We start from the raw sequence: 12,074 nt of genomic DNA, 5'->3' as shown, positions 1-12,074 counted from the left end.
CATGTATCTGAACTTGGTCCACATGGTTTCTTTTCTAAGTTATGCTGTATGGCTAATGAACATGGAATGTAGAACAGCGCAGTACAGGCCCTTCAGCACTTGATGTTGCACCAACCTGTGAAACCAATTTGAAGCCCATCCAACCTACACCAACACATTATCATTCATATGTTTATCCAATGACTATTTAAATGCTCTTAAAGTTGGCGAGTCTACTACTGTTGCAGGCAGTACATTCCACACCCCTGCTACTCTCTGAGTAAAGAAACTACCTCTGACCTCTTTCCTTTGTCTATCACCCCTCAATTTAAAGTTATGTCCCCTCGTGCTAGCCATCACCATCTGAGAAAAAAGACTCACAATGTCCACCTTATCTACTCCTCTGATCACCTTATATGTCTCTATTAAGTCACTTCTCAACCTTCTTCTTTCTAACAAAAACAGCCTCAAGTCCCTCAGCCTTTCCTCATAAGACCTTTCCTCCATACCAGGCAACATCCTGGTAAATCTCTTCAGCCTTTCCAATGCTTCCACATCCTTCCTATAATGCAGTGACCGGAACTGTACGCAATAGTCCAAGTGCGGCCGCACCACAGTTTTGTACAGCTGCAACATGACCTCATGGTTCTGAAACTCAATCCCTCTACCAATAAAAGCTAACACATTGTATGCCTTCTTAACAACCCGATCAACCTGGGTGGCAACTTTCAGGGATCTATGTACGAAGTCTCCCTGCTCATCCACATTACCATTAGCCCAGTACTCTGTATTCCTGTTACTCCTTCCAAAGTGAATAAACTCACACTTTTCCACATTGAACTCCATTTGCCACCACTCAACCACTAAGTTCTGCAGCTTATCTATGTCCCTCTGTATCCTGCAACATCCTTCTGCATTCCACAACTCCACCGACCTTAGCGTCATCCGCAAATTTACTAACCTATCCTTCCATGCCCTTATCAAGGTCTTTTATAAAAATGACAAATAGCAGTGGTCCCAAAACAGATCCTTGTGGTACCCCACCAGTAATTGAACTCCAGGATGAACATTTCCCATCAATCATCACCCTCTATCTTCTTTCAGCAAGCCAATTTCCGATCCAATCACTCTCAATCCCATGTCTCTGTATTTTCTGCAATTGCCTACTGTGGGGAACCTTATCAAACGTTTTACTGAAATCCATATACAGCCATCAACCACTTTACCCTCATCCACCTGTTTGGTCACATTCTCGAAGAACTCAATAAGGTTTGTGAGGCACAACCTACCTTTCACAAAACCATGTTGACTATCCCTAATCAAATTATTCCTTTTTGGACGATTATAAATCCTATCTCTTATAATCCTTTCCAACACTTTACCCACAACCAAAGCAAGGCTCACTGGACTATACTTACTGGGGTTGTCCCTACTCCCCTTCTTGAACAAGGGGACAACATTTGCTATCCGCCAGTCTTCTATCACTATTCCTATAGACAATGATGAAATAAAGGCAAAAGTGAGGACTGCAGATGCTGGAAATCGGAGTCTAGATGAGAGTGTTGCTGGAAAAGCACAGCAGGTCAGGCAGTATCCGAGGAGCAAGAAAAGCTTTGTCCAAAACGTTGATTTTCCTGCTCCTCGGATGCTGCCTGACCTGCTGTGCTTTTCCAGCACCACTCTAATCAATGACAAAATAAAGATCAAAGCTTGTTCTGCAATTTCCTCCCTAGCTTCACAGAGAATCCTTGGATAAATCCCATCCAGCCCAGAAAACTGATCTATTTTCACACTCTCCAGAATTGCTAACACCTTCTCGTATGAACCTCAATCCTGCCTAGTATAACAGCCTCTATCTCAGTCTCAGTCTATCTCAGTATCCTCAACAACATTGTCTTTTTGCTGTGGAAATACTAACAAAAAATATTCATTTGGTGCCTCTCCTATCTCCTTGGATTCCATGCATAACTTCCCAGTACTGTCCTTGACTGGCCCTAATCTTACTCTAGTCATTTTTTTTATCCCTGACATAAGTACAGAAAGCTTTAGGGTTTTCCTTGGTCCTACCTGCCAAAGACTTTTCATGTCCTCTCCTGGCTCTTCTCAGCTCTCTCTTTAGGTCTTTCCTGGCTAACTTGTAACTCTCAAGCGCCCTAACTGACCTTTCATGTCTCATCCTCACACAAGCCTCCTTCTTTCTCTTGACAAGAAATTCAACTTCTTTAGTTCCCTCGCGATTCCCTCGCTTGACCACTTCCTCCCTGCCTGACAGGTACATACTTATCAAGGCAGTAGCTGTTCCTTGATCAAGCTCCACACTTCAATTGTGCCCAGCCCCTGCAGCTTCTTTCCCCATTCTATGCATCCTGAATCTTACCTATTTGCATCATAATTGCCTTTCCCCCAGCCATAACTCCTCCCTGTGGTACACTCCTATCCCTTTCCATCACTAAAGTAATCATAACCAAATTGTGATCACTATCACCAAAGTGCTCACCTACCTCCAAATCTAAAACCTGGCCGGGTTCATTACCCAGTACTAAATCCAATGAGGCCTCACCTCTTGTTGGCTTATCTATGTACTGTGTCAGGAAACCCTCCTGCACACTTTGGACAAAACTGACCCATCTAAAGTACTCGAACTATAGTGGAAAGTTAAAGACCCCCTTAACAACTATACTGTTACTTTCGCTCCTATCCAGAATCATCTTTGCAATCCTATCCTCTACATCACTGGAACTTTTTGGAGGTCTATAGAAAACTTCCAAAAGGGTGACCTCTCCTTTCCTGTTTCTAACCTCAGCCCACACTACTTCAGTGGATGAGTCCTCATCAAAAGTCCTTTTTGCCATGGTAATTCTGTCCTTGACTAACAATGCCACACCTCCCCATCTTTTACCACCTTCCCTGTACTTACTGAAACATCCAAACCCCCACCTTGCAACAACCATTCCTGTCCCTACTCTATCCATGTCTCCAAAATGGGCCACAACATCGAAGTCCCAGGTACCAACCCATGTTGCAAGTTCACCCACCCTATTCCAGATGCTCCTAGCGTTGAAGTAGACACATTTCAAACCACTTTCCTGCCTGCCGGTACACTCTTATGACCTTGAAACCTTATTTATGACCTCACTACTTTTACAATTCAGGTTCCCATCCACCTGCTGAATTAGTTTAAACTCTCCCGAAGAGCATTAGCAAATGACCCCCCAGGGTATTGGTACCCCTCTGGTTCAGGTGCAAACCATACCGTTTGCAGAGGTCCCACCTACCCCAGAATGAGCCTCAATTATCCAAGTATCCGAATCCCTCCCTCCTGCACCATCCCTGTAGCCACATGCTCAACTCCTGTCTCTTCTTATTTCTTGCTACGTTAGCATGTAGTATGGGTAACAAACCGGAGATAACAACTCTGTTTGTTCTAGCTCTAAGCTTCCACCCTAACTCCTTGACTTTCTGCCTTAAATCACCATCCCTTCTCCAACCTATGTCATTGGTGCCTATGTGACCACGACTTGCCGCTGGTCCCCTCCCTGACAAGGATTTCGAAAACACGATCCGAGACATCACGAACCTGGGAGGCAACACACCAACTGTGAGTTTCTCTCATTCCCACAGAATCTTCTATCTGTCCCCCTAACTATGGAGTCCACAATGACTAATGCTCTGCTCTTCCCCCCCCTTCCCTTCTGAGCAATAGGGACAGACTCTGTGCCAGAGACCTGTATCCCATGGCTTATTCCTGGTGAACCACCTGATGAAGGAGCGGCATCCGAAAGCTAGTGCTTCCAATTAAACCTGTTGGACTATATAACTTGGTGTTGTGTGATTTTTAACTTTGTACACACCAGTCCAACACCGGCATCTCCAAATCATGGCTTATCCCTGGTAAGTCATTCCCCCCAACTAGTACACTGATGCACTAACACACTGTGACCCCCTGCCGCTGCTGAACTAATTTAAACTCCTCCCAGCAGCACTAGCAAACCTTTCCAAAGGATGTTGGTTCCATCCTGGACTCTAGAACATTACCTGGGTCTCTGAATTAATAGTTCAGCAATAATACCATCATACCATCACCTCTTCTTAATCAACTATCTAGCTCCCTGAACTTTTGATGCAAGACCTCATCCCTCATTCTAACTATATTGTTTGTACCTCCACCTCTGTCTTATCACCCCCTCCCTTCATGGTGCCCTGTAGCCACTCAGTGACATACTTGACTCTGGCACCAGAGAACACCATGCCTGGTGGTAACCCATTCCCTTCTTTGATTCAATCCCTTCGGCAGTGGTGTGATCACTTCTCTAAATGTGCAATCCACAAAGTTCTCAGCCTCGCAGATGTGCCATAGTGTCTCCAGCCACGCTTAAGGTCCAAAACCCAGAGCTCAAGTTTGTGAGGATGGGAATACCTTCCTGCACTTGTGGTCATCTAGGATTCTGCTGGGGTCTGTGACTCCCTATAAGTGATAGAACACCCATTTCACTTGGCTGACCTCACCTGCCATGATTTAAATTTCCTTAGTCTTCCTGAAACTTATACAGTCTTACTAGTTAAATTTAACTTTCTCGCTAAACAATTTTACACTTAGACAGCAGACCTTACCTTATGAAAATTTTATCTCCACAAAATCTCAATTTTTAAAAAATCTGAATTTGGGGGGATTGGCAAAGTGGATGCAATGACTGAAGCCCACTAAATGTTCTTAACTCATATGAGATGAGCTTGAATGCCGTGTCAGGTTTGAGCAGGAGAATGCAGCTTGCCTTTAGGGAAAGCTTCAGAAATCTGAGATCATGCTAAAAAGGCAATGCTAAAAACCCATTGTAAACGTCTCTATGTGGAACAACTTGTATTTTCGGTAGGACTTTTCTTTCACTATTAGTCACGTTTAGATCATGGTTTGCTTAGCAATCATTATTGTTATAACACAACTGAACTGAATTTGAACCCAGAACTCAAAAGATATAATTCAGTACCCAGCAGGAAGAACCATACTTACGATTTACGTGAACATCTTTTGTAGATGGCTTAGGCCAAGTTATAAAATTTGTTTGTTGTCTGCAGTAATTTGTCATGTAAGATTCCATTTTTTGGATTGGAGTCAACAGAATCTCTACATAAAAAACATTATAACAATCATTATAATGTTACAATGTACTTAAAAATCATATATAAAATTGATCATAATGATGAGATGTGGGCACTGCTAAAATGGTCAGCGATCACTGTTCATTACTATTTGAGAAGATGTTACTGAACTACCTCCTTGCACTGTCCACAACTCCACCGACCTTAGTGTCATCCACAAATTTACTAACCCATCCTTCCATGCCCTTGTCCAGGTATTTTATAAAAATAACAAACAGCAGTGGCCCCAAAACAGATCCTTGTGGTACCCCACTAGTAACTGAACTCCAGGGAGAACATTTCCCATCAATCACCACTCTGTCTTCTTTCAGCTGGCTAATTTCTGATCCAAACCGCTAAATAACTCTCAATCCCATGCCTCCTTGTTTTGTGCAGTAGCCTACCATGGGGAACTTTATCAAATGCCTTACTGAAATCCACAAACACCACATCAACCGCTTCACCCTCATCCACCTGTTTGGTCACCTTCTCAAAGAACTCAATAAGGTTTGTAAGGCATGACCTACCCTTCATAAAATCGTATTGACTATCCCTTATCAACTTATTCCTAATGAGATGATTATAACTACTATTTCTTATAACCTTTTCCAACATTTTACCCATAATTAAATTAAGGCTCACTGTAATTTCCAGGGTTGTCTCTACTCCCCTTCTTGAACAAGGGAACATTTGCTATCCCCCAGTCTTCTGGTACTATTCCTGTAGACAATCACAACATAAAGATCAAAGCCAAAGGCTTGGCAATCTCCTCCTTGGCTTCCCAGAGAATCCTGGGATAAATCCCATCAGGCCCAGGGACTTATCTATTTTCACACTTTCCAGAATTTCTAATAACTCCTCCTTGTGAATCTCAATCTCATCTAGTCTAGTAGCCTGTGTCTCTGTATTCTTCTCGACAACATTGTCTTTTTCCAGTGTGAATACTGACGATAAGTATTCATTTAGCGCTGCCCCTATCTCCTCTGACTTCACACATAACTTCCCACTCCTGTCCTTAATTGGCCCTAATCTTACTTTAGTCATTCTTTTAACCCTTATATACCTGTAGAAAGCGTTAGGGTTTTCCCTGATCCTATCCACCAACAACTTCTCATGTCCCCTCCTTGCTCGTCTTAGCTCTCTCTTTAGATCTTTTCTGGCTACCTTGGAACTTTCAATCGCCCTGACTGAGCGTTCACATCTCATCCTAACATAAGCCTTCTTCTTCCTCTTGACAAGAAATTCAACTTAGTAAACCACAACTCTGGCACTTGACAACTTCCTCCCTGTCTGACAGGTACATACTTATCAAGGACACACAGTAGCTGTTCCTTGAATAAACTCCACATTTCTATTGTGCCCATGCCCTGCAGTTTCCTTCCTCATTCTATGCATTCTAAATCTTACCTAATCGCATCGTAATTGCCTTTCCACCAGCTGTAATTCCTGCCCTCTGGCGTATACCTATCCCTTTCTATCGTTAAAGTAAACATAACCGAATTATGGTCTCTATCACCAAAGTGCTCACTTACCTCCAAATCTAATACCCAGTTCATTACCCAGTATCAATCTAATGTGGCCTCACCCCTTGTAGACCTGTCTACATATTGTGTCAGAAAATCCTCCTACACACAATGGACAAAAACTGACCCATCTAAAGTACTTGAACTATAGTATTCCTGGTTAGTATTTGGGAAGTTGAAGTCCCCCATAACAACTACCCTGTCACTCTTGCTCCTACGAGAATCATCTTTGTTATCCTTTCTTCTGCATCTCTGGAACTATTCGGAGGCCGAGAGAAAACTCCTAACAGGGTGACGTCACCTTTCCTCTTTCTAATCTCAGCTCATACTACCTCAGTTGACGAGTCCTCAAACGTCCTTTCTGCAGCCATAGTACTGTCCTTGACTAAGAATGCCACACCTCTACCTCTTTTACCATCTTCTCTGTTTTCACTGAAACATCTAAATCCCAGAACCAGACTTGTCTGAATCCAAGCCTGAATGTTGTTTAAGTCATACTAAATATGGGCACAGACTGCTTGATCGCTTGCAAAATTGTAATGGATATATTCCAACCAGTGTTTCCTCTAAGTTCTGTTTACTGTGTAGAGCTGGCTTATTGCACTGTGTGGACCCTTTAAGTTGGCTGCACATTTATGCTTGTATGCATCTTAACGGGAACAGTCCTTCTGATGCATAGAATCACAGAATCCTTAAAGAAAGAGGTCATTCAGCCATTTGAGTTTGCACCAAACCTCCAAAGACTATCCCACCCGGAACTACCACCCCACCCTATCCCCGTAAACCTTTATATTATTTTTTACCATGGCTCGTCCACCTAATGTACAACTTAGCATTGCCAAACCACCTAACCTGCACATCTTTGGGCTGTGTACAAAGAAATCGACATTAAACTGAATTTGAGCCCAGGACCCACAGGTGTGATCCAGTACCCAACAGCAAGATTTACTTACTTTTTGTGTGAAAATTGTTCGCAGATGGTTTAGGCTTGATTAGAAAATCTGATTGCTGTGTGTGGAAATTTGTCATGTGAGATGCAGCTTTCTTGATTGGAGTCAGAAGATTCTCTACAGATTATATCATGGTTAGAAATCTTGTAACATTGTAAAGCATTTGCAATTCACAAATAAAATTTATCATAATCAAGATTTCCCAATCAAGATTATCATACCACAATAATTGCCGTAAAAGGTTAATTCATATCTAAAAAAGAATTTCAAAAGTCCTACACTGAAAGCCCTACACTAGAACTTTTGAATGAAATGGTCACTGACAGATGAATTCAAGGATTTTCAAAATGAGTGAAAAACCACACTACAAGATCTTGATCTCACAATGTCCCAAAGCACTTCATAAAGAGTACACTTTTGAATCAGAAATTGTTCTTGTGTAGGTAGAGAAGACTTGTGGGAAGGAATGTCACATAAGCAGCAAATGGATAAGTTAATCTGTTTCTTTTTCATTCTGTTGGAGGGATTGTTGGATAATACATCAGAACACTTGCCAGCTCTTCATCAGAAAGTGTCAGAGCTTCTATTACATATGCTTCCATAGGCAGATTTGGTTCTAGCATCTCATCCAAAATGTCAAACCTCCTTTACACTACATTGCAGATTCAACTGAGATCACCTACTTAAGCCTGACATTTTACAGAAGCTGTATTACAATCTATTGATTTGGATTAGACTTCATAGTACTTCAGAATGGTAAAGGTGATTTCCATAAAGAAATTGTCTTCTATTTCCCTTCCTGAAACTGGTATCTCAAAAGCACTGTATCTCATAAATATCCAAAATTTTCAAAAGCTTCTTGTCGTCCAGAGATCCTAAGTTAAACAACAACATTTTATATACACTGGGTCTAAAATGACTCATCTGGAATATCCCTTTGCTGAGATCATTGGTTTTGAGGTACAAAAACAAGAACAAGACTGGCTTCTAAAATATTTATGCCACCACAAATTTGAGCTATTGCATTGCTTTCAAAAACACTACAAAAAATTAAGTCCAGTGAAGGAAATATGTAACACTCTTTGTGAAACCACAATTCAAAGAGCTAAAAGCTGACTATTCCTTTACCCTGGAGCCAGAATCAAATTTAGGATTAGCTGAGCCCAGTTGTTGTTGAATCAGGCAGCACACTAGCTTTATGGTGCCTCACTTGCATGATTGCAGTGTTCAACTAAGCATAATGACTGCTAATTGCTGCATGTTCTACGATTGTTATGAATGCAGGATTCTGAAGATGGTTATGTTTTAAAATGTCTCTGTTAAATTAAGGCAAACCAGAACATACTGAAAAGGTGGATGAAGGGCTTTTCCCCAAAATGTCGATTCTCCTGCTCCTCAGATGCTGCCTGACCTGCTGTGCTTTTCCAGCACCACATTACACTAACTCTGCCAGGAAAACAGGCCTATGGATCTGGAACTGAAACCAATTGAAAATCAATAGACAGTTTTTACATATGGGACAGCACCAATGTGAAACAGAGAAATAAAAGAGTTATGACTATGTGGCAAAAGTAGCAGTTGCTGCCGTGAAGAGCAGGGTGAACTATTTTGGTTCTAACAACTAAGCAGAATGCTTGGAAATGTTGGTTTGCTTTTCGAAAAGAACAGGATTCACCAGACGTTTTGACATGTGAGGAACAGGGGTGAGTCTTACAGGTGAAGCAAGGGCTGGAGTAATCCAAATGGGTGGAACAATTTTCAAAGAGCACTGCAAGGTTGGACAGGGCACAGCAACGAGAAAAGGGCCTGCTAGAATCCTGGAGTACTCTGAGACTACCTGCATCACTATCCACACAGAGATATGGGGAAATCTAAAACGACATTCTGTACCACATATTTGATTGTATTAGGTTAATGAAGAAGTACCTATTCTTTAACAAACGCAGATCTGGCAACATCTGTGGAGAGAAATTAGAGTTAATTATTGTGGGGTGGCACGGTGGCTCAGTGGTCAGCACTGCAGTCTCACAGCACCAGGATCCCAGGTTCAATACCAGCCTCAGGTGACTGTCTGTGTGGAGTTTGCACATTCTCCCTGTGTGTGGGTTTCCTCCGGGTGCTCCAGTTTCCTCCCACAGTCCAAAGATGTGCAGGTCAGGTGAATTGGCTGTGCTAAATTGCCTATAGCATTAGGTGCATTAGTCAGAGGGAAATGGGTCTGGGTGGGTTACTCTTCACAGAGTCGGTGTGGACTGGTTGGGCTGAGGGGGCCTGTTTCCACACTATGGGAATCTAATCTTAATGTTTCGGGTTCAATAGCCCTTCCTCAGACATGTTCTGCCAGACCTGCTGGGATTTTCCAGCAATTTCTGTTTTGTTTCTGATTTTCAGCATCCACAGTTCTTTTGGTGTTTATCTATTCTTCAAATTTGTGCATTAGTTGCCTATTAAGTAGTATTTGATACGTGATGATTTTAGTTGGTTTCAATGAAAGTCTTATAATGTGAAATACTGTCTTTTTAGTTTTTTCCATCTGTTTCAGGGAAACTCATCTCTCTTAAAAAAAGTTAATGGTCTCTACAGGGAGTGAAACAAAGAGAGTACATCTGGGCATCTACTTCATTGAGCTTGTGTCTCTTAAAAGGGAGCTGCACTCATTACAGAGAAGCATCCGTTCTGTCAGAGGAAAGATTTCTAATTAAAGGGACCACAGGATGTTTCAGAAAAGTTTAGCAGCACTTGGGTTTTTCAATCTGCAGCAATCTCATGGGTGGATGGGAAACCTGGTAAGGCTGTCCCCAGGTCTTTTACACCTTTCTGGAGGCCCACCTGAGGAAGATTTGGGATTGCAGTGAGCTCAGATCTCCCAAGAACACCAGAAAGTGGACAATGTCTACACCAAATGATTGCAGACCCTCACCTCCAGCCAGGAAACTACACAAAATGGTTCCAGGATATCAGGATGAAATGAAAAACAAATGATGTAACACACTAGGATACCAAGTATTAAACAGAATCAAATTACTGTAGTTGCCAGAAATTTTAATTAAGCACAAAAAGTGCTGGAGAAACTCAGCTAGTCAGGCAGCATCTGTAGCAAGAAATAGAGTTAATATTTCAATTTGAGTGACCTTTCATCACAACTCTAGAAAGATGGACGTGTAAAAGATGTGACAGGGTGGAGGGGAGAGAAAATTAAATAACAAATGAGAAGTGAAATGGTTACATATAAACATCTGAATGTAACATGGAGGAAAGAAGAAACAAGACTAATCAAACAAAGTGAGGAGTGGCAGATGGAGTTTAATTTAGATAAATATGAGGTGCTACATTTTGGAAAGGCAAATCAAGGCAGGACTTATATACTTCATGGTAAAGTCCCGGGGAGCGTTGCTGAATAAAGAAACCTTGGAGTGCAGGTTCATAGTTCTTTGAAAGTGGAATCACAGGTAGACAGGATAGTGAAGAAGGTGTTTGGTATGCTTGTCTTTATTGATCAGAGCATTGAGTATAGGAGTTGGGAGATTATGTTGTGGCTGTACAGCACATTGATTAGGCCACTTATGGAATATTGTGTGCAATTCTGGCCTCCCTCCTATCGGAAGGATATTGAGAAACTTGAAAGAGTTCAGAAAAGATTTATAAGGATGTTGCCAGGGTTGAAGGGTTTTAGCTATAGGGAGAGGTTGAATAGGCTGGGGCTGTTTTCCCTGGAGCATCAGAGGCTGAGGGATGACCTGATGGAGGTTTATAAAATCTTGAGGGGCATGGATAGAGTAAATAGACGAGGTCTTTTCCCTGGGGTAGAAGGGGAGTCCAGAACTAGACGGCATAGGTTTAAGGTGAGAGGGAAAAGATTTAAAAGGGATCTAAGGGGCAAACTTTTTACGCAGAGGGTGGTGTGTGTATGGAATGAGCTGCCAGAGGAAGGTGGAGGCTGGTACAATTACAACTTTGAAAATGAATGGGAGGGGTTTAGAAGGATATAGCCCAAGTGCTGGCAAATGGGACTAGATTAATTTAGGATATATGGCCGGCATGGATGAGTTGGACCAAAGAGTCTGTTTCCGTGCTGTACATCTCGACTCTATGAAAGGAACTTTAAAGTGTTATCTTGATCCTCAACACAAGTTTTAGTTAGTGAGGCTGGTAGCATGGAGGTGAAGTGATTGAATTCTATCTATTATCTGAGTTTACATATGAAGAATTGAGAGGTCTTGAGATGCAGTGCATACAGTCCCTACCTTTAGGTCAGAAACTTTGGTTTCAAGTCCCCTTAGGAAAAAATGGCCATCAAATATGGCTGAACAGGTTGATTATCCATCTATATGTCCTTCTGATATGCCTATAGTTGGCAGTAAGCAAGGGGGTTTCTTGTTCAGCCAGAATCATGAGGCTGCTGCAGCACAATGGCCTTTCCATGTGTAAGTCTTAGCATGGGCAAAAGCCATCTTCATTCTGGGGGACCACCACATGGAGGAGGAAT

General features: G+C 42.0%; 1 protein-coding gene across 1 annotated transcript in view; it reads right to left on the bottom strand.

Annotated features, from left to right (window-relative positions):
* Positions 1-12,074, bottom strand: part of terb1 (telomere repeat binding bouquet formation protein 1) — a 211,330-nt gene that overhangs the window by 56,397 nt on the left and 142,859 nt on the right. Inside the window, exons 20-21 of the mRNA XM_072547806.1 lie at positions 7,592-7,705; positions 4,988-5,101 (exon numbers count right to left, since the gene is read on the bottom strand). Of these exons, the coding sequence (XP_072403907.1) occupies positions 4,988-5,101; positions 7,592-7,705 (228 nt within the window). The remainder of the gene's footprint in view (positions 1-4,987; positions 5,102-7,591; positions 7,706-12,074) is intronic.

The sequence above is a fragment of the Chiloscyllium punctatum genome, chromosome 26 (genome assembly GCF_047496795.1).
Source record: "Chiloscyllium punctatum isolate Juve2018m chromosome 26, sChiPun1.3, whole genome shotgun sequence".
In the NCBI taxonomy this organism is placed as follows: Eukaryota; Metazoa; Chordata; class Chondrichthyes; order Orectolobiformes; family Hemiscylliidae; genus Chiloscyllium; species Chiloscyllium punctatum.
This window is presented reverse-complemented; position numbering and strand designations above follow the sequence as displayed.